Below are 22618 nucleotides of genomic sequence, written 5' to 3'. Positions count from 1 at the left end.
ATATATAGCCATTTATTAATAGGGGTACTTTTAAAAAAAGCAATAATTACATCTTAAAAGATTAAAAATATCTTATATTTTTGAACATTTAACTCGTCAAAAAATATTTTACATTTTTAAACGGAGGGAGTATATATTTAATTAATTAAATAAATTAATTCAAAATTTATTAAAGAGGAAAACAATAATACGAAATGAAAGAGAGTATAGCATTAAAAAAAATGTACAAGAAAAACCACATGCGTTTGGATCAGTTAAAGTTATTTTATCTTAACTATGGGTCTTGAATTAATGTGTGTTTAGTTTTAGTTTGTCAAAAATCAGTTTGCTAAAAGTTTATTTGGTAAAAATTATTCTAGTGAAAGTCAGTTATTATAACAATATTTATATTTGGATAAATTTTTTTAATAGCCAGTTTTATAAATTGAAAGTTATTTGAATTATGATAATAAAGTATATTTTTGAATGCACAATTATTAAAAAAATATTAATTTATGATGATTTGTAATTTTTTATTATATAATGTAATATATTAGAGAGTTTAAAAAATGTGATAAAAATTTTAAATAAACATAATAATAATAATAATAATATAAAGTTAGATATATTGAAAAAGATTATTATTATTTCATAATTATATTCGAAATTCATCATCAAAAATTTGCCAATTAATTTTTATATGCAAAAGTAATTCTTATCAACATTTCTTATAGATTCGTTAAAAAAATTGATAACTCATAGTGTCTCCTACTCATCCAAAATTATTTTTCTTTTTCACATATACATTTAAAAGTCACGTGAACCACCCATTATATGCCACGTGTGTTATGCCAATAACATTCCAAAAGCTGTGTTTCAAAGCTTCCTCTTGATAAATTCTCAAGTCCACTTTTAATGGGTTATTAAATGTATATTCAGAAAGTTAGTTTAGTTGAACATAAAATTTTCAAACAACATTCAACATTTCAAAAGTAAAAATGTGCTTTTCAAAAGCTAAAAATAATATAACCAAACAAATCTTTAAAATTCTGAGAATGCATCAACGTAAATAATTAGAAAATGCCCAAAAATAATGCTTGTCATGTCTCCATTATGAGTCCCATTAAATCCTCAAAACTTGAGCGCAGCCACTTAAAATATCAGGTGCTAAAGCCAAAAAGAAAAACAAGGACGAGAGACACAATCCAACTTAAAAACTTATTAAGACAATTGAATTTTTTAATCATATTTATCAGTAACTTTCAATAATAAGTTTTAATGCAATTTGTAAGTCTTAAAATGAAAATCATAATGCTCAGTGATATGGATATTGCAATTTGTAATTTTTATATTCTAATCTGATTTGATGATTAGTGGCTTAACTAGCAAATATCAACCCACAAAAAATATTAAACAAAAAAAGATCAGCAACGAAGCTTGAATTAAGAGATATTGCATCTTGCGCAACGTTCAGTCATTGCCAACCAGGGCGTAATTGGTTACAAGAAGAGGTATAACGAATATTCGCTTAATTTACAATTACAATTATAATAATTGCGTTTTTGGTGAAAGATCGTGTTGTGGATTTTTAAAATCCTATTGTTTGGGCTATAAACCCAATTAATATTGGATGCTACTGTTGCATGTGCACCCAAACAGAAAAAAATGTGGCTGTTTGATGAGCGGATCTTTACCAAATCCAAAAGAGCCCGGATAAGTTTTTTCGGACCCAGTAGGGCCCACTATCGGTACACAGCGTTTTATGTTTCGATGTCCAATTCCGTGGATTCTTCAATGCAAGGACTTCTCCCTCTTCCTCTCCCTCCCTCCCTCTCTCTTACTAAGTCACTTCTCAATCTGAGAGGTTCTAGATCCGAGTGTCGCCGTGCCCGCCATGTCCTTCGAATTCCGATACCTCAACTTCTCCGTGCTCTCTTTTATCCTCCTCCTGCTCCTCTCTCCGGCGTTCGCGTCAGAGTCAGATCACAAGGCAAGTTCCCCCTTTCTTATCCATTGCTCGTTATTTTCAAACCCTTCCCATGACTGTCCCCTCTTTCTGTTCGTTTGTTCTTCATTTCTTTCCGATTCTGCCCCGTGATCTAGTTTTCTCTTGCGTTTGATTTCTGAATTGGAATTAGATCTGCTGGCGAGTGGGGTTGCCATCTGTTGCATTCGGTGTTTTGGGTGATGATCTTGATTTGGAATTTGATTTCAGTAAATTCATACTGTTTTCTTGGGTTTTTCTCAGCTGAGGAATATTTGGGGCGTGTTTTTTCGTTTGTATTATGTGTGGAATGGTTGGGCTTTTTGGCGCTAGATCTTTGGTGGGCTTTGAGTTTGATTAAGCAGTTATGATCATATTGGTGTCTGTACAATGCAGATGTTTAGATGCGATTCATTACCCCTTTATATGAAATTCAATTTCACTTCTTCGCCGTATTATGGTCAATGGGTGATCTTGGATCATTGTTTTCTCAAACAAGTTGGAAAAGCTTTTCCATCTTCTGATGGAAATTTACACTGAATTGTTTTGGATTTGGCGTAATATAATGTGGCAGCAAATGGAAAGTTGTGGATAACGGCCTGTACAACAATGTTGGCTGCCCAGAAATTGTGCCGTGTTTCTTTTAAATTAGTGGTTTCACGTTCAGGTACCTAGCAATATATGTTAAAAGTCTCCAGACAGCTAGAGCGGTGCTTATTGTTTTAAATTTTCTGTTATCTCGAGCATACATTAATGATGGTTTTAGACATATAATGGTAGAGGTTTAAGATGTGAGGTAACAGATCACAGAACCCAAGGATAGATTCGTACTGGTAGACATAAGCTAGAATTAAACAGGGCAGACAAGTCATTGTTGTTTGATGCCTTGAGTGCTCCTATTCTGATCCTAGATTTCACAAGTGATATCAGCATAGAAGCTTCATAATTTGTTGTCGGCTTTGCTATCTACTAGTTGTCATTTCACTGATTCCATTATTGTAATGGTTGATGTAGAACAGAGTAACTCAATTTACGAGAAACTTGGGCTTGAGAATAGTTGAATGCATGATGACAGTCTGGGGGCATCAGAATTCTACTTTCTAGTGGGCTAAAGATAAAAATTCATATTGGGCTATGCCTTTCAAAAGTGCAGTGTCTGATTATTGAATTAAGTTTTCACATGAATTCATTTAGTTGTATTTGAGACTAGAGCATTCTATATTTCTTTTATGTGCTATTTTCTTTATTTTGTGTTACCACAATTCCGTTATCTGAATATGTAGAGTTGGCTTTCAGTGCACATAGACTTCCACTTTAATCTTTAATTTTTGATTTTAACTGCAAATTTGTCTTTGGTTCTACTGAACATACATTGAATGACTTTTCAACGTTCTCTGTAAGGTTTAAAAAGTTGAGCTCCATGTTGCACCAGACTAGTCCATGCCCTTGGTGTCTTAAGTATCTATTCTCGAAAGAAATCAACAAGTCTGCCCAGAGTGAACTCATACTATAGATCATACTTGTAGCCCAGTATCTGTTGAGATTTTGTTTATCTTACTTCATTTAGTGGGTAGTTTGGCATTTCGATGATTGTATACAGAGGTCCTCACTGCACAATAACTTTGGCCCTGTATTTTAAAGTAGTTTTCCCTCATATGTCAATTATCCTAAAGTCTTTCCCCCTGCTAGTGACATGGATAGAATATCTATCTTCATTTGGAATTTCCCATTTTATGACCAGTAGCTTTCTTTTTTAAAGCTTGGATTTAATTTTATTGCAGTATCAGCAAGGAGACCCGGTTACCCTTTGGGTGAACAAAGTTGGACCTTATAACAATCCACAAGAAACATACAACTATTACAGCCTTCCATTTTGTCATCCATCTGAAAACCCTGCACATAAATGGGGCGGTCTTGGTGAGGTGCTGGGTGGCAATGAACTCATTGATAGCCAAATTGACATCAAGTTTCGAAGTATGTAGGCTTTTCTCTTGCTATTTATTTTACAAAGAGTTATCAATAGGCAAATCAGCATGACTTATGGTTCTTTTTTCAGAAAATGTTGATAAGGCAGTCATTTGTCAGCTGGTTCTCGATGATGTGAAGGCTAAACAATTTAAGGATGCCATAGAAAATAGTTACTGGTTTGAATTTTTCATGGGTATGTTTTTTGTTGTTTATTTTTCTTGTTACAAAGAGAACGGGTAAAAATGTTATGCTTATTGTAAGCCATGAAATGTTGGAAGTAGAAGCATACGGAAAGCTTGTTCTTTCTTGATAAGCATACGGAAATTTATTGTCTTTTTAGCTTCCTTTTTTCCTGTCTTCATTTTATATGAAAATAAAAACATCAAAGAAAAAATGAGTGAAATTTTTAAGTGGAGTGTAGAAGGAAATATTTTATGGAAGTATTCTCAATAAAAGTTTTACAATGGTGACACTTCTAAAAGAAGTTCCAGTAGTTTCACTTGCAAATGTAAATAGATTTAAATGGAAATGAGAAATGAAAACTGAAAACGATTCAGGAAACTCAAATACCCTTAGTTTGCGCTTCTACTCTTGTGATTGCTATGGAATGTTGGAAAGCCTAGTTTTATGGTACCAGGAGAGCCTGCCGGTTAGATCTTCAGAATTTTGTGAGTGTCACTGTTCACACAGTTTCAAGTTATTGCTTGTGTTCATTCACTGACTTGATATGGCAGAAACTAAGATAAAAAATGATTTCTTTTTTGGGATACATAAAAAATGATTTCTAAGTGCCCTGTAAGTTTGCAAAATTGATCTTGACTTGAGCTTGTTCTTGAAAGGGGAGGGGGTGGTGAAGATAATTATGGCTTAGGGTTTGTGGCTTTCTCAGTGATTGCAAGATGTAAATTTATGAGCATTTTTACCCTATGTTTAGCTGGAATTCTGGTGGATAGTGTTTTAAGGAAACTATAATTTCGTGTTATTGGAATTAAAATTATAAATTACTTAGTCTGACATTATTTAAATCAAATGGAAATAGATTGATGTTTTATCCTGCGAGAGTGGGATTATATTTATTGATGTGGATGATCTATTAACATGGACTTGTTTAGAAACACCTAGCCCTGGACGTAGTGATTTGGTTCCTATTTATATTTTAATAGTTAAACAGAAGGTCCATAGTTCTGGTGCTTTTTTATATGCGCTTCACTATTTAGAATCACCAGAAAATATCACATGAAGCCCGTGCTAGATAATTCTTAATAACTTTTTAGTACAAGGCCACCAATATCATGTTTCTTTTGGATTATCATAATAGTGTGACGTAGGAGATTTCATCTGTGAATTGCTCATTGCTTATCTCTCTCTCTTTCTCACACTCGTGTGTGCATGCGATCTTGCTTAATTATTCTTGTTCTAAGTTCTCTTTCACTTTCTGAGTAACTTACACTTGATCTCTTTCTTGTTGACTGCCCTATCTCATTTGCTGGCTGGTATTTGACCTGATCTACGTAAGTTCAGATGATCTACCATTGTGGGGTATGCTGAAGACTGCCCTTATCTCTTTCTATTTATTGATATAATTTTGTCTTCAATATTTTTCATCACAATTTAAGTAATTTTATTCATGTTTAAGGGTTTGTTGGGGAGCTGCATCCTGATAAGAACAGTGATAATGGCAAGCATGTCCTTTACACACACAAAAACATTGTCATTAAATACAATAAGGATCAGGTCAGTAGTTATTTGAATACTTTCCAATTCTAATATCAGAAAGAGTTTAGGGAGCCATGAGGTGATGTACTTGGGTCTGTATTTTGCAGATTATTCATGTGAATCTCACTCAAGAGAGCCCCAAGCCTCTGGAGGCTAGTAGATCTTTGGACATGACATATTCTGTTAAATGGGAACCTACTAATGTCACGTTTGGACGTCGCTTTGATGTCTACCTGGATTATCCTTTCTTCGAACATCAGGTTAAAAAGATTGTAGCAAACTTTGCATTCAGATTCCATTTTCGTTGTGCATATATATATTTCTTGACCAGATTTGTTGTATATTTCATTGTCTGAGGGATCACATCCATGTGGCTCCTTCCCTCGCTTTGTTAACAAATGAATTTAAGTTCCTCTGGCTTTTTGCAGATACATTGGTTTTCCATTTTTAATTCTTTCATGATGGTCATCTTTCTCACTGGATTGGTGTCAATGATATTAATGCGAACTTTGAGAAATGATTATGCCAAGTATGCACGAGAAGATGATGATTTGGAAACCCTGGTGATGCCTTTTGGACTTATTCATCATATGTTTATTGAATATATATATATATATAATTTCTTCCTGGGAAGTGTTTCTGAATGTCAATATTTTTGTTTTAACGAAAATATTTCCAGGAGAGAGATGTTAGTGAAGAATCTGGCTGGAAACTTGTGCATGGTGATGTTTTTCGGCCTCCTCGCAATTTAGTTATTCTTTCAGCTGTTGTTGGCACTGGTGCACAGCTGGCGTTGCTGGTTCTTCTTGTCATCTTGTTGGCTATTGTTGGGATGTTGTATGTTGGGTATGTAATTCCTTAAACTGCTTGTTATATTATTCTGCATAACAATTTTATTAATGATAGTGAGATTGTGCACAAAATGTGTTAAATAACTATGTTCATGCCATTTGCTGCATGCATATCCTAATGATTATCCATTATCCTAGTCTATGTGTCAGACTGGCTATCTGTTATCTGTCCCCTTCTTTTCCCCCCTTCATTGTTACGTAAATTCCTTCAATGCTTTTTGTGTTTCAGGCGAGGAGCAATTGTCACAACCTTCATTGTATGTTATGCCCTCACATCGTTCATTTCTGGTTATGTGAGCGGGGGAATGTACTCAAGACATGGGGGTAAGCGGGCATTTGCAAGAAAAGTTGCTGCAATCCCTCCTCAAGCTTGTTTTAGTGACTTTACTGCAACCTATATTCTGAATGCTTGTAACCACTCTTTTTCCTTTTCCTTTTTTTTTTTATAGGTAAAAGTTGGATCAAATCCATGATTCTCACAGCATCTCTTTTCCCATTTATGTGCTTTGGAATTGGGTTTGTCTTGAATACAATTGCTATATTCTATGGGTCTCTAGCAGCAATTCCATTTGGCACAATGGTGGTTGTGTTTGTCATTTGGGCTTTCATCTCTTTCCCTCTAGCACTTCTGGGTACAGTTGTTGGAAGAAACTGGAGTGGCGCCCCAAATAATCCCTGTCGTGTAAAGACCATCCCCCGTCCCATTCCTGAGAAGAAGTGGTATCTCACACCGTCTGTAGTTTCTATGATGGGAGGACTGCTACCGTTTGGCAGCATTTTCATTGAGATGTATTTTGTGTTTACATCCTTCTGGAATTACAAGGTGAATCAAAACCCAATGCATTGTGTGGGTACCAAAGTTATTTTCTTAGGCTTATGGTTGGAAAGCTTCGGTTTCTGGTCAAAAACCACTCTTTCCTAGAAAAGCTTAAGCTATTAAGTGAAGACCTATGACAGGGTCTCATATTTCTATCATGCCCCCACGCCTTGAAGTTTGATTAAGCACATCATCACCCTATGTTGAAATTTCAATTTATTTATGAAGAATGGGGTGGCAACAATAAAATTCAACTGCATGGTATAGAAGCTTTGATACTATTTGACCCCAAAAGTTTAATGGTCTGTAACAGGTTTTCATTTTATATTGCCAACATCTTCCTTCTCGCTAATAGAGTAGAGAAACTGGTTTCCTTATTCAAAAAAATATTTCTTGAAATGGCTAATAGTCTTGAAATAAACAAATTTTTATTTGAGTAAAAGTAATGTAAACATGCATGCTTTGTATGTTTGATGTTTTGAACCTGGCTTATTCGTGCTTTATTTCCATCCTATGTGGCTGACAGGTGTACTATGTCTATGGCTTCATGCTGCTGGTGTTTCTGATTCTCATTATTGTTACTGTTTGTGTGACAATTGTGGGGACGTACTTCCTGTTAAATGCTGAGAACTACCACTGGCAATGGACTTCTTTCTTTTCGGCTGCCTCAACTGCTGTTTATGTGTATCTGTATTCAATATACTACTACTATGTGAAGACAAAGATGTCAGGCTTCTTCCAAACTAGTTTCTATTTTGGATACACTTTGATGTTTTGTCTCGGACTTGGAATTCTCTGCGGTAAGTCTTCACTTTATTATTATAATCTTTTACTGTGTATTTTCAGTTTCATTTGAAGCTCTGGTTGGATTTTGCGTTCAGATCCAACCCATTGATCATCCATTATTGTTGAGTAATCTTGTTTTCACATGAATGTTTGGCCTGAAGTGTTCCTTCAAATGATGTGCAGGGGCGGTGGGTTATCTTGGTTCAAATTTGTTTGTGAGGAGGATATACCGAAACATTAAGTGCGATTAGGGCTTTTCTGTGAGTTGAAACCTGAGAACTTCCCTAGTTTTTTTGCTGGAGACAGTAAGTTTCTAGAGGAAGCCTCTGGTGGATGTACGGGGGAATGAGGCAGTGTTCACTGTAGAATCACGGGGTTTTGAGCATGAGGATGTATTCTTTCAATTATGTATTGGGGAACCCCTTAGATTTTTCCCCCAGATTGGATTGAAAGCCGTAATTTAGAATGCAGGGATTGTTTTTTATAATCTGGATAGTTAGCCAAATATGAGACTCGTTACTTTTTCAACAATTTATATGTAGTTGCTCTAATCAAGAACTCATGTCTGGCCCCCTTGTAGTTAGGTGGTTTAGCCATTCAAAGTGGGGTGAAGTCTCGGATATGAATTTTGTACGAAAATCTTTAACAGTCTTTTCTGTCTGTTCTGTTCATTCGTTTTTGCCGTCCGGTCAGTTCCTCCTTGTTCAACTAAAAGTCAGGTTGGGCTGGATTTATTTTTTTCTCCTTTTCTTTTCCTCTCGTTTTTGTTTTTTTTTTAATTTTTGGGAATTTGGGTGCGGTGGCTAATTTGAGCGTTATTTTGTAATTTAAGCACAATAAAGTATGTTTTATTATTAATTGTAAGTAAAATCTCCTTTGAGAGTCTTTTGATAGTGATAGTGACATTTAATAGAAATTTAAAATGATTTTTTCTTTTTAAAAAATTCTGAATGTAATATTTGCACTATTATTTAAAAAAAAATTGAAGGTACAAATAATCATTCAGTCTTTGTGTTGCAGGAAAAGAGTTACTCTATCATACGTTGGTTTTAATGGAATAAGTTATGGTTGTTTAAGCATAAGATTTTAAATTTGAATTGTGTAAATGTAAAAATAATTTTAGAAGTGTTTATCTTTAATTAAACTTGATAATATTTAAATTTTATTATAAAATGATAACTATGAAATTTAAATGTTATGTCTGTAATGATATTATATAATTATAAAATTATTACTTCATCAGAATTGTCAAGTCAAAACGTGCATCTTTTTTTTTTTCACTTATATATATTATATGGATATATATATATATATATATGTATATGTATAATTATATAATGAGTTTTTATTTTTATTGGGTATCCAAAGTATATTATAAAGAAACATAGCAGCATGTACGGATATTTTGGGATGGCAAATCAATGTTGTTGTGTTAATGCTTATTTGTCCATCAAAATAAGGTTACTTCATTAAAACAAGAATGTACGACAACAAGTTTTCTATATAAATGCTAAAAAGACAAACAACAAGAAGGTATTTAATGTCTAAATCCTCTTATTTCTTCCCAGTGATTTGGTATGGCAGACTTATTCTGCTGTTAATTGCAACTCAGGAGCCCCATCTAGTGACATGGATTCCCAACAAGCTAGAACATTGCTAATCATTTTTCAATATCACCAAGTCCAATGCATGATTTTTTTTGACCGAAAAGTCCAATGCATTATTCAAAGCTCTTAGGGTCTCGAGTTTCATATTTATAAAATGCCTTTGTGGTGGAAAAAAAAATTTAAAAAAGTGAAAATATTATAAAAATATTGTAGATTTAAAGATCGAAGATATTTTTCTCTTATATTAATTATATATATTTTATTTTAATTTAAATTATTGTTATCTTTTAACATTTATTATTACTTTTCATTACTTTTTATCTTTTTATTTACTTTTAGAATTTTTAGGATATTCAAGCATTTGCTTTTAGGATTAGGTTGATGCTTATAATTAGCATTTCAACTCATTTGATTTGTATATACATTTAATATAATAAGAATTTTTATTATTTTGTCTTTGAGTTTTCTCTTCTCTCTATTGATCTCTTTATCTGTTTTCTATATTTTCTTCCCCCTTCTCCTTCCCGCATTAATTGGCATTAGAGCCAAGGCTCTCACTCGACTTCTATTACTAAACCCACCCTAATTTACCTTTTTAGTACCCATAATTATCATACAGAAACGATTTGGGAGATAAGTTTATAATTTAAGGGTCCTTAAGTTTCTTGGTAAGGTTCTTTAATCCCAAACTTTAATTTTGGGTCTTTTGGATATTACGGAGGTATTTATTTTGGTTCTTTTGCTACTTATTTTGTTTCCTAATTTCTTTGTTCATTATTATTGATTATCTTCATTTTCCTTCATCTCAAGCCATTCTATCATATTTCCTTCTTTTTGTTATTATTTTGTTTTCTTCCCTTCATTTTCTTATTTAATTATTTTTTATATTTTCCATACTTTCCTTTACTCATTTGATTCTTCCTTTGATCCATGCTAAAAAAAGGGGCAAAAAAAAAGCATAGAGAGAGAAAGAGAGAGAGTCATTTTTCATAACATTTTGAGTTTATTTCCTTTATCATTGAGCTCTTTTAATTTATATTAGTTATTATCTATTTTAATTTGTTGCTTTAGTATTCAGTATTATTCATATTTAGAAACCTAGGAAGCAATCACCTCACAAATATTTCAACCTTACACCCAGGTTAAATTTTACTTTAAATTAGTTGAAGTTTCTATCAATTTCCTTAAAGGGTTTCTAGGCCCCTGGAGGTCACTGTGAAGACTTCATTCAAGTTATTACTTATTTAGGAAGTGTGATCCCTGAGTAGCTTTTAAGTTCTTAGAGGATTAAAATTGTTAAATAAAGTATTCATCTTTTAGTAGAGGTAACTTGGGGACCTTTTATCCAATAGGATATTAGACCCACCCTAAACCCTGCACATTAATATAATACTTGTTGACTTTGCATGACCATTTAAGACATTTTTGATAAACAAGACTTGTTTGACCAAGAACTTACAACATTAAAGTCTACCATGACCCAAAATAATGAAAGCACCCTTACTAACTTTCATAACCTTGAAAGGGCTATTAAAGAGTATGTGGACCATTCAATTAGGAAGTCAACTCTTATGAATGGTGCTAAGATTGATGACCTTAGAACTCTTATCAAAGAAACCCTAAATGCAGTTCACCTTTTAGGCCACCACAACACAGGTAAAGATAAAGCAAGCCTATATCCAAATCTTAAAGAAAGATTGCTACTAAACTCTAATAGTAGTAAGATATCAAACCAACCTATCTTTACACTTGATCAACAGAGAGTACTTTATGTTGGTACACACAATTTCTGCATAAATACTAGTGCTAACCACCATATAGCATCCCCATGTAGACCTAATATCAACTAATTCAAAGATATGGATTATCTTTAAAATGGAAATGAAGTCATAGGAGACCATTTTAGGAATGATGAATCAATCCCTAGGTATGGTCGAGATGTCCTTAGACGTGGTCACATAGAGGACATCACTAAAAAAGTCAAGGTAGATACTCCTAAATTTGATGGTGCATTAAATTTGACTACTTTCTTAAATTAGTTAGCTAACCTAAATGATTACTTTGAGTGGTACAATATGAATGACATAGAGCTCGTAAGATAGAATATTTATCTTAATACCCTTCTATTAGGCATTCTACCATACAAAGTCATATAGTTTCGATAAACTTGCAACCTTCCTCCTACTGATTGAACTATAGGTTTTTCCTTTAAGTCAAGCTTTCAACTTCCTTCTGGTCAAACCTTTAGTTTTAAGAGAAATACACGAAAACCTAATGAATCTATTAGGTTCTAGTTCCTATCCTAATGGCTCAGCCATTAGATGTTTCAAATGCCATTATAAGGGTTATATAGCATCAAAATGCCCACTACATGCATTACTTCTTGAATTGTAAGAGGATGAGATGATTGCTGAGGCTATTCTTGATAAGTAGATCCTGTTGAGTGCCCCTTTAATGTGGATGAAAAATTATTGCGAAAAAGTATGAGTCAAGACAGCTTAGGGTAATGTAATATCTCTTGTCTATCCTTATACTTAAAGACTCTTGAAAAAGGAATAGTATCTTTCACACCTTTGTGAAATGTGAAGATAAGTCATGCAAACTAGTCATTGATAGTGAAAGTGAGAGGAATGTGATTTTTGGCTAAGGAGTAGCTTAACTTGGCCTTAAGACTAAGCCTCACCTGAAACCTTTTTCATGTAGCTTAGGTTAATAACACTCTTGGAGGTGTCCTCAGTCAAGATGGTCACCTTGTAGCTTTCTTTAGTAAAAAGCTTAATGAAGCTAAGTAGAAGTATTCCATATATGACAAGGAATTCTATGCCATAGTTAGGTCCTTTGAGTATTGAAAATACTATCTCCTCCTTAAACAATTTGTTGTGTATTTTGACTATTAGGCTCTTAAGTTCACAAACTCTTAATGCCGTCTAAACCCCAAATATGCCAAAGGGATTGAATTCCTTTAAGATTTTACTTTTGTTGTTAAGTATCGTGCAAGAATTGAGAATAAAGTTGTAGATGCTTTAAGTCATAAGATTAACCTTTTGCACACTATGAGTATTAATGTTGTAGGCTTTAAGAGGTTAAAGTATGACTACACCTCATGCCTTGACTTTAAAGTCATTTATCATAAAGTTGGTAATGGATCTCATCATGACCATACATCTTTCCTTATTAAGGATGGTTTCCTCTTTTGTGGCACTAAGTTGTGTATTCCTTAAACATATATGAGAGACTTCCCAATTTGGAAACTCCATGCAAGAGGATTAGCTAACCACTTTGGTAGAGATAAAACTATCGCTTTAATTGAGGATAGATTTTATTGGCCTTCTCTTAGATATGACGTTGCTCAGATTTTATCATAATGTCACACTTGTCACACTTCCAAGGTTAGAAAACAAAATATGGTTGGTATACTCCTTTACCTATCCCTGATGTACCTTGTAAGGATCTTAGCATGGACTTTGTCTTAAGATTACCCCATACTGCTTGACAATATGACTTTGTTTTAGTTGTCATTGATAGGTTTTCAAAAATGGCTCATTTTATACCTTGCAATAAAACCATTGATGCTTCCTACTTAGCCAAGCTCTTCTTTAGAAAAGTTGTATGCTTGTATGGGCTACCTACTTCTATTATCTTTGATAGAGATATTAAATTTATTAGCTATTTTTGTAAGACACTTTAGAAATTCTTTGGAACCTAATTCAAATTTCTTTTGCCTTTCACCCTCAAATTGATGGCTAAACTAAGTTGACCAATCATAGTCTAGGTAACTTACTTTAAAGTCTAGTTGGAGATAAGCCAGGGAATTGTGATTTAATCTTACCTACAGATGACTTTGCATTTAATAGTTCAGTCAATCGATCTATAAGAAAATGCCCTTTTGAAATCCCAATGACTTGGTACCCCTTCCTATGATAACCAGTACTTTTGAACCTATAGAATCCCTACCACATCATGAATTACATGGTGAAATTAAGCGCAAGCTGACACTTAGTAATGATCAATATAAATTATCAGCTGATGCTCATTGTTGCACTCAAAATTTTGATCAAGGTGACTATGTCATGACTCATATCTGCCTTGAGCATTATCCTAAATTTTTTTTCAAAAAGTTGCATGCTGAGCCTCTGGGCCATTTTACATTCTTAAGAAACTTAGTACCAATGCTTATTTACTTGAATTACCTCTTGATATGTCTATTAGTTTAATTTTTAATGTTGAGGATCTTTTCCTATACTAAGGCACTTTTGAGCCTCCTCCACTATTTAGTGATGGTTTTGCAAGTGCACAATCTCACAATACTTCAATCCCTCTATTGCCAAATGTTCTACTCGCTAGGGATAAGATTGATATGATCATGGATGAGCAAACTATATTAACTACCAATGGTCTTGTTTGCGACTACCTTGCTTGTTGGAAGGACTTCTCAGACTTAGACGCTACTTGGATTACTAAAAAGGAGTTTAACCGGCTTGATCTCACCTTGATCGAGTCTTACCAACTCCATACCTCTTTAGAGGAGAGTTCTTTTGAGTCGGGGGGAAGTGATGGAAATAAAAGTAAAAAGAGATTAGTAAATATATTACAAGAATATTGTAGATTTGAAAATCAAAGATAATTTACTCCCCTATTAATTATGAATATTTTGTTTTAATTTAAATTATTATTATCTTTCAACATTTATTATTATTTTTTCATTTATTTTATCTTTTTATTTAATTTAAGAATTTCTAGGATTTTCAAGCATTTATTTCTAGAGTTAGGTTGAGACCTATAAATAGCATCTTAACTCATTTGATTCATACGCACATTTGATTGAATAAGAATTATTGTTATCTTACTTCTCCTTTGACTTTTTCCTTCTCTTTATTCTCTCTATTAATCGCTTTCATCTCTTTGCTAGATTCTCTTTCCTCGTTCTGCATCACTTTGTCTTTGGATTTTTAACAAATAAAATGTATGAAGTTTTAAAGCTCTAAATTTACAATTATTCATGTAAAATTACAAGTAACATTGATAAAATAACAAGTGTCATTTATAAATTAATAACATATTATTATGTTATAACATGAAAGTGGTTTAGAAGTTTAGATTACTACTAATATTTTTTTTTGGTATCTATAATTAAATTTTTTTGTTAATCTAAATCACTTTTAACATAAAAGTAGTTTAGATTAACACATGGAAGGGGAATTAATAAGGTTTAGAAGCTTTTTAGGTGGCTAAAAGGTTTATAAGATTGAACCTTCTTTTGGCCACTTTTAATTTACCAATTATTATTTTTCATTAAAAGCATCATTAATGCTGGAGTATTAATGATCAACCTTTAGCAACCTCGCTGCTGGTAGGGGCTCTGGCAGCTAGTGCCGGCGACAATAAGGGGTAGCTTTTTTTTGTTTTTAAATTTTAACCTTTAAGAGCAATTTGATTATGTCACATAAAAAATTGACATCAGTCAATGATTAAGGAATTGCAGTGTAATTTTAAAATTTATTGATTCTTGACTGATATAAATTTTCTTTAATAATCTTTAATTAATTTTTTTTAATTTTTTATCTTAATATTAGTGAGAAAATTATTTGCATTGTTCCTTAAATTCAAGGTCAAGTCAATATTATTATAGGTAAAGCTAAAAACAATGAAAGCATGTTTGGGATATTTTTTGAATACTTCAATGACATTTAATTTCCATAACTGTTCACGTACATTTCTTTTTGTCAAAATTTTTTGAGACATTACTTCTCCTCGATCACTTTCATTTGTTTTTAGTTTTTCAAGATCCCTACAACCAACAATTATAAAATTAATTTATCAAAAAATGCGAGCCCCATGACACTAAACCTAAGTGATAAATTAGAGATGTGTAAATTAAATTCAGCCGACCAGTAATTACTTTTTTTAAAATATAAAATATTTTTAAAAATTAAATATTAAATAATATAAGACATTTAATTATTACTTTTTTAAAAATTATTTTTATTAAATGAATCAATTTATATTTATTTTAAGATAAAATATTTTATTAAATAAAGATAAATATAAAAAATAAAATAAATTTAAAAATAATTAATTATTTTATTAAAAAATAAAATTTAATTAAAAATATTTTATATTTTTTAATAGAAAAGATGTAACTCAAGGCTCGGTAAGTTTAGAAAAAAAAAGAAAAATTTTTAATGGCATTTTCTCTCACCTCCCTTCACTCATCCTCGCCTCTCTAGAAAGCTCCTTAAGGCTTAAACCCTCGGGGGTCCAAAAGCTCTCACATCGTCGTCATTGCGTCAACCATGGCTTCTTCCTCTCTCCATCTCCGGCGTGTCCTGAGAACTCTCTCCGGTCTCCACCGCTCGTTATCGGCAACCTCTTCCATCTCCGCCCCGCCGCTATTCCTTCCAGTTCGGCATGCCGTTTCATCAGCATCACCGCCATCGCAGTCCCCGACTCTTCTCGTTCATTCCCGGGCATTCAGATCCTCTTCGATATCGCTTCTGTCTGCTCGGTCCCCGTCCGCCAATAATTCCGACGAGATCGGCCCCGATACTATACTTTTCGAAGGTTGTGACTATAATCACTGGCTTATTGTCATGGACTTCCCCAAGGACAATAAGCCCACTCCTCAGCAGATGGTTGAGACCTATGAGCAGACTTGTGCCAAGGGTTTGAATATCAGGTTTCTATTTTTCTCTTTCATTAACACCACTGTGGGTTGTGTAAACATGACCTTAACAAGTAACATAACTTTATGGAAAATGAATATTCTCTCATGTCTCCGAATGACTATACCAAAACAATTTAATTTGGGGTTTTCAGTTGGACAAAAATTAAGTACATTTTTGACCACATGTTTACTAGAAACTTGAAAAATGTTAGAATGTCTTCTTAATGACATATACTTTGATCCTTTTTTTTTTTTTTTTTAGTTTGTAAGTTCTCTCAGATATAAATGTAGCCTGAAAGGTGTCTCCCAAGTGTACGATGGCTTGAGTCCTTGTAGCTTGTGCTTGACTCATTGTCTGAAATGACTTCTAATTGACTAGGCTGGAATTGTTCTGGTGTTTTTGTGATGAATTTCAGGTTTCTTTTCCTTATTATGGCGGCACTAATGTTGACGCTGTAATAACAAAAATGTGTGTTTAGAAGCATCTGCGGTTCTTACTGGTCTTTTGCTCTCCAAAATTTGCACAATTAATTGGCTGTTGGTTACCCTTGCTCTGGGTTGAGAGTGCACTGGTTTAAATTAATTATTTTGATTCTTATTTCATGCTTCATTACTCTCCAAAGAATTCGTCAGGATTCCGTTTCATACTTTCATCATGGGGTGTCATCTTGTGATAGGATCATCTCTCTTTTGGACTGTTTTTAAACTTCCTCTCTCCTTTTTTTCTTGTTTTAAATAAATGTTTAGTGTGGAGGAGGCAAAAAAGAAGATTTATGCCTGTAGCACAACTACTTATACAGGATTTCAGGCTGTCATGACTGAAGAAGAGTCAGAAAAGTTTAATGGTAGGTGTTGAATGTTGTCACGTATTCATACTTATTTCTTTTATGGTGGGTTGGGGAGGAAAGTAGAAAATGATATTTTGATTTCAATGATATTTTGATTTGGTTCTTTTTAACAGGTCTTCCTGGAGTGATCTTTGTGCTACCAGATTCGTATATTGATCCGGTGAACAAGGAATATGGAGGTAAGGGTTTTTTTCTGGATATACTCACTTAGGCTAAATATATTTTGTTGGCTGAGCTTGTCATATTATTTGGCCGTGTTTTAAACTTGTTGAAAAATAAGCCGGTCTTTTAATGCACAAATGTTTCCAAAGTAATTTGTTTTCTGTGATAAATAGGAGACAAGTACATTAATGGAACAATCATTCCTCGACCTCCACCAATACAATATGCAAGGAATCAAGGAAGACGTGACCGAAATAGAAATCCTGACCAACCTAGATATAATCAACCTAGATATAATCAGCAAGGGGATCAGATGTCAAACCCACCAGGGAATCGCCCTTACAATTATCAGGGGCCCATGCAAGGTGATGGAAGGAACTTTGGACCTTCACAAAATCAATCACCTCAGCAGAATTTTGGTCCAGCAACACAGAGTTATCCCCAAGGACAAAGCTATGGTCCTCCTTCACAGCAATATCCACCACGGCAACAATATGGTCCTGCTTCACCACAAGCACCACAGCAACCATATGGTCCTGCTTCATCGCAACATGCACCACAACCTAACTTCGGACCACCAGGACAAGGAGTAGGGAGAGATCCTATGAATAGGCATGGTGGAGCTGGTGCTTACCAGGGGCAAGGAGAGAGTTTCAGCCCATCATATATGGAGAGTTATAAACCCTCTTATAATCAACAGGGTTCTCAGGAAAGATATCCACCTGGACAGGGAAATTTGACTGGGGATAATAGGAATTATGATCCTTCACAGGGCGGAAATTATGGGCAAGGACTTGGGTATCAGGGTACAGCAAATACGTATGGAACAAACCAGGGGTATGGGCAAAATTTCTCAGGGCAAGGGGAAGGTCAGAGATTTGTGCCAGGGGAACAAAGGAATGCATATGGAGAGCAGAGGAGCCAAGCACCTTTTGGACAAACAGGCACCGAACAAGTAAGCCACTTCCACAGAAACTAGCATTGATCATGAATTGTTTATTACATTTTGACACTGGGCAAGGATCATATTATTTCCCCGCTCAGAGAGTCCCTACTAAAGGAGAACAACACTTTTCGTAAAGACCAATAATATTGATAAGCTTGGTATTTAACATTTATTTGTGTATTAGACATTTATGAAACTGTTATTGGCGTTCCTTTGGTCGCTGTACTTGGTGCTATCGGAAAAGTTGTCTACTCTATTTCAAGCGATGGAAATATGACCCTTTTCTTTGTGAATTTTTCTGCAGGGAAGATATTGATTTGTGGCAGGTAGAGTTTGAGACGCAGGTGGCATGAGTAGAACTTTTTCTTTTATTTTTCTGGACAATATGCGTGGAATTTTTAAGTGCATTCCTGATTACATTTTCGCGGGTGTTCGTGGAAAAATGAATTACTCAAGTTACCACTACTATGTGTTGCTCTGTTACATTTGGATGTCGTTTTTGATTTGTAATCTGAGGTAGTTGTCAGCCAAAAGGTCTTGGGCTTCCTTCAGGCAGTGTTAAAGTCCCTTATTCCGTAAACCCAACATTTCACATATAATATCACCACCATCAGCATGATAAAAAGGATAGTCCATATTTTTTCCCCCAAATTTGGGTAATCTGTAGCTGTAGGCATGAAAAATGCTTGTATCGTTGTATGGAATGGGAGATTAGAAAGAGAAATGATATGATCGGAGGATAAACAAGTAAATTTGGATGGTTTGGTTTAAGTTTTCGTACTTGCGTTCATCCCACGACCTGAACGCGACCAAGTTAATGGCTTGATTGGCCTAATGGCTTCCCTAATCTGTGCAAGGCTTCCATCGCACCAAACCAAAACTACTTGGGATGGAAGAGAACCCGGGTTGAAAGGGTTCTGAGTGTTCGGCGTATTTTATGCTTTTTTTGTTGAAATAAATTGATGCTTTTAAAGAGAAGCTGGTTGGAGTGGCCAAGGTATTTTTTTTTTCTATTATTCAGTTTTTGAGATTAGTTGAGGGTTTGGATGAGCTACCAAAACATGACATAAACAAAATTTTAAGACTAAAAAATTGCATAATTAATATCCAAGTTGAACTTTGATGGTGCAAGTTCCTTTTAATAATTGTGGAACTAGTTTTTGATTCATAGAATTATCACGTATCAAAGTAAAATATGACTGGATTCCAATTTGCAAGAATAAACGCGAATGTACAACAATGCGATTTTAAAACTCTTAAGTCCATGCGGCTTCATACTTTGTTGAAAAAGATGTTCCCTAATTTACATTTGAATTCATGGACTTTGTTGAAAAGGATGTTCCCTAATTTACATTTGAATTTTTTTATAAGGAATAATTTGAAATTCTTGTTCTAAATGTTTTCTCATGTTTTAGTTTAGATGTTAAAGAGTTATACTGAAAGTTGAAAAAACTTGCTTAGAATTAGAAGGTTCCTTATTTTCACGAAAGTATCTAACTTGTTACACTTTGTTAATTTCATTTGTTACTTTCTGTTTCATTTTATGTTTAATTCTTATCATTAGCAAATATGATTCTTGAAAGTCGAAACGCTAGATAATGGCCGCAAATACGAAGCTTATATTTGGAACACTACACTATTCCTATAAATGTAATTAGAAAATAAAACAGATCCAATCTCAAAAGTTCAAATGAAAATAAAATATTCACCAGTCCCATTCAAGAAAATAAGTAAGAAAAACTTAAATCTTTATAAATATAAAATTTAGAATAATAGAAACATAATAATGTCATGATACAACCAAAATTTTATAAATATTAGAAAATAATACTGTTTTAAATCTTGTTATTTAATAAACAAAAATTTATCCACTTTCTTTCTTATGGCACGTAAATTTTCAGAGATCCATTTTTTTTATTTCTAAAACTAGAGAAATTTATTTTTTAAATTATTGTTCATCCATTTTAAACTAATAAAAATATTATTTTTTTATATAAACTTTATTATTTCTTGTACTGGCTTGTTAATAGTGACATTTTTGCTAGTCTAGTCATTATGAGAGGTATTGCCCATTTACTTGGGAGAATCGTATCTAGGCCCTAATTAATATGTTTGAGGGAGAAAAGACCCAATTACTCCTCTCATTTCCTTCCTTCTCTCTTCTTCTCTATGGCTCTTCCTTCTCTTTCTTCATTCGGCGCTGACTCAATTTCTTCCCTCTCTTCTTCTTCTTTGCTCTCCCTTCTATGTGCTTTTGGTTTTGTCTAATGGTGTAAATAATGGGTTTGAATTTGGAACTGCCAGAAATAGAAATCAGACGGCCTCGTTCCTTGGACGACATGCAAGCATGGGTCTCTAAGAGTTCATTTTCAAGAAGGACCTTTCAGAGTTGGAACTCGGTGCTTTGGCTAGGAACGATAGGATTTTGGCGAATGGGAAAGTAGACTCTAGAAGTTGGAGATGAGATGACTGGCCAATCAGATATTCTTGAAGTTGATGAAGAGGTGATTAAGAGAAATAAGAAGCCGAAAAACCTTAATCTCTCTTTGTTGCTTAGACTTGCAACTGAACAACGACCTAAAGCTGCTTAGTATTGTGTTCAAAAACAAGATCATGGTTTAGACTTAACCTTGGACAATAAGCTTATTAGACATACTTTATGTTGTTAAAATATAGACCCTGTCATCTTATTTACAGATGTTTTGTTGTAACTTTTACTATAGTAACTAGTACATTTTAGTTTTACTAAACCAAATGAATAATGTATTAGATACAAACCTTGTGTTATTAATGTATGAACTTTTTAATATTATTTATAGATGTCCTATTGTAAATTGCACCAAGATTTTACATGTGAGTTTTATATGGGATAGTAAGGTGTATATGAAATGGATACTTTGTTATGCAAAATGCAATGTAATTGTGTTGAAATTGGACATTTTGTTGTGATTTAATGGCCACTAATTTAACCTCTGCTGAATTGCTGATTATTTACTTGTTCACATTGAATTTTCACATGTGAATTGAGGAATTCATGACTTGTCCAATAAAATGAAAATGCCATATCTAACTTTTAAGTTTGGATTCCTAGCACCAATCCATATATTTTCTGGTTGAGAATACATATATTGTGGCCATAACCCACAAGCACTCACCATAATGTATTATATATGTCACTTGCACCAAAATTCTATTAAAATTATTTCCATCCTCTAACTTAAAATAAACACACACACTTTAATTTCATGGAGCATCAATATTTAAAAACAATGTGCTACGTATTGATACTAATTAGCTTTGATTATGAAGATGGATGGTATTAAGTGTTTGTAGTGTTTAGGGTTCAAATCCTCATTCATAGGTAAAAGTCAAGATACCTAGGAGAGGATTGGTAATGAAAACAATCACGACACTGATACAGGGATGCATCCACGTTGGGGAAAGAGGGGGCAAATGCCCCATAAAATTTGTAAAAATTACACTTATTTTTTTGTTTGTTTAAATGACACTTGCCCCCTCTTTAAAATTGTAATTGCCCCCATAAAAAATCAATTTCTCCATATTTTCTTTAAAACTATCAAACATATATATTTAAAAATATTGTTTACCCTTTTATTTATAATAAAAATAAATATATGATGTAAATGAAATTAAGATATATTTTTAAAATTTTCATATAATTTATTTATATATTATTTTAATTATTACTTAAAATTATATTTTTTTTTTAAAATATTAATATTGCCCCCATTACTAAATTTTTTTAGATCTATGATTGCATTGATTCAAAAGTCAATAACTTAGCTAGAGTCAATATGAAGTTAAACTGATCATGATAAAAATAATATCATCAAAATTAATATATACATATATAATATTTATATTTGACTATGGATAAAAATAATATTTAAGTAAAAAATTTATTAATTCTCAAGTAAATGGAATATTCATCCATATATAATTTTATAGATTTCTTATACAAATATTAATTATAAGTATTTGACAATAATAAAAAAACATTATTAAAAATATTAATTAAAAGATTTAGATTTATTTTGAGATTCATAATTCAAAAGGAGAATTTAGAAAAAGAAAAAAAAAAAAGCCGCCTAACTCATTTAACTCTCCAAATTGGCCAAGTTTTTCCTAGATGAAATTGGGTCAAGTTAATCACAAAAAATTGTTAGTTTGCTTAATTAGACAATAACTGGCTAGATGACTGATTCACGGGTCAACCAAACCCATCTCGTCTCAGTTTTTAAATAATGAACAAAATTTTATGACATGAAT

General features: G+C 33.2%; 2 protein-coding genes across 2 annotated transcripts; both read left to right on the top strand.

Moving 5' to 3' along the window:
• Positions 1 to 1778: 1778 nt before the first annotated feature.
• Positions 1779 to 8772, top strand: LOC129286658 (transmembrane 9 superfamily member 1-like). The gene is made up of 12 exons (XM_054922635.1): positions 1779 to 1969; positions 3745 to 3937; positions 4020 to 4124; positions 5453 to 5470; positions 5568 to 5665; positions 5755 to 5907; positions 6076 to 6210; positions 6327 to 6493; positions 6728 to 6822; positions 6948 to 7321; positions 7842 to 8115; positions 8285 to 8772. The coding sequence occupies exons 1-12, from the start codon at positions 1874 to 1876 to the stop codon at positions 8350 to 8352; spliced, it is 1776 nt and encodes a 591-aa protein (XP_054778610.1). The 5' UTR covers positions 1779 to 1873; the 3' UTR covers positions 8353 to 8772.
• Positions 8773 to 15920: 7148 nt separating this feature from the next.
• On the top strand, positions 15921 to 18883 carry LOC129285101 (multiple organellar RNA editing factor 1, mitochondrial-like). The gene is made up of 5 exons (XM_054920654.1): positions 15921 to 16384; positions 17120 to 17217; positions 17334 to 17399; positions 17556 to 18337; positions 18633 to 18883. Exons 1-5 carry the CDS (start codon positions 16002 to 16004, stop codon positions 18642 to 18644), a joined length of 1341 nt encoding a protein of 446 aa, XP_054776629.1. The 5' UTR covers positions 15921 to 16001; the 3' UTR covers positions 18645 to 18883.
• Positions 18884 to 22618: the final 3735 nt, after the last annotated feature.

The sequence above is a fragment of the Prosopis cineraria genome, unplaced genomic scaffold, assembly GCF_029017545.1.
Source record: "Prosopis cineraria cultivar Desert tree isolate PC_DT_omini unplaced genomic scaffold, ASM2901754v1 PC11, whole genome shotgun sequence".
Classification (NCBI taxonomy): Eukaryota; Viridiplantae; Streptophyta; class Magnoliopsida; order Fabales; family Fabaceae; genus Prosopis; species Prosopis cineraria.
Note: the sequence above shows the minus strand (reverse complement) of the source record. Positions and strands in the feature narration are given on the sequence as shown.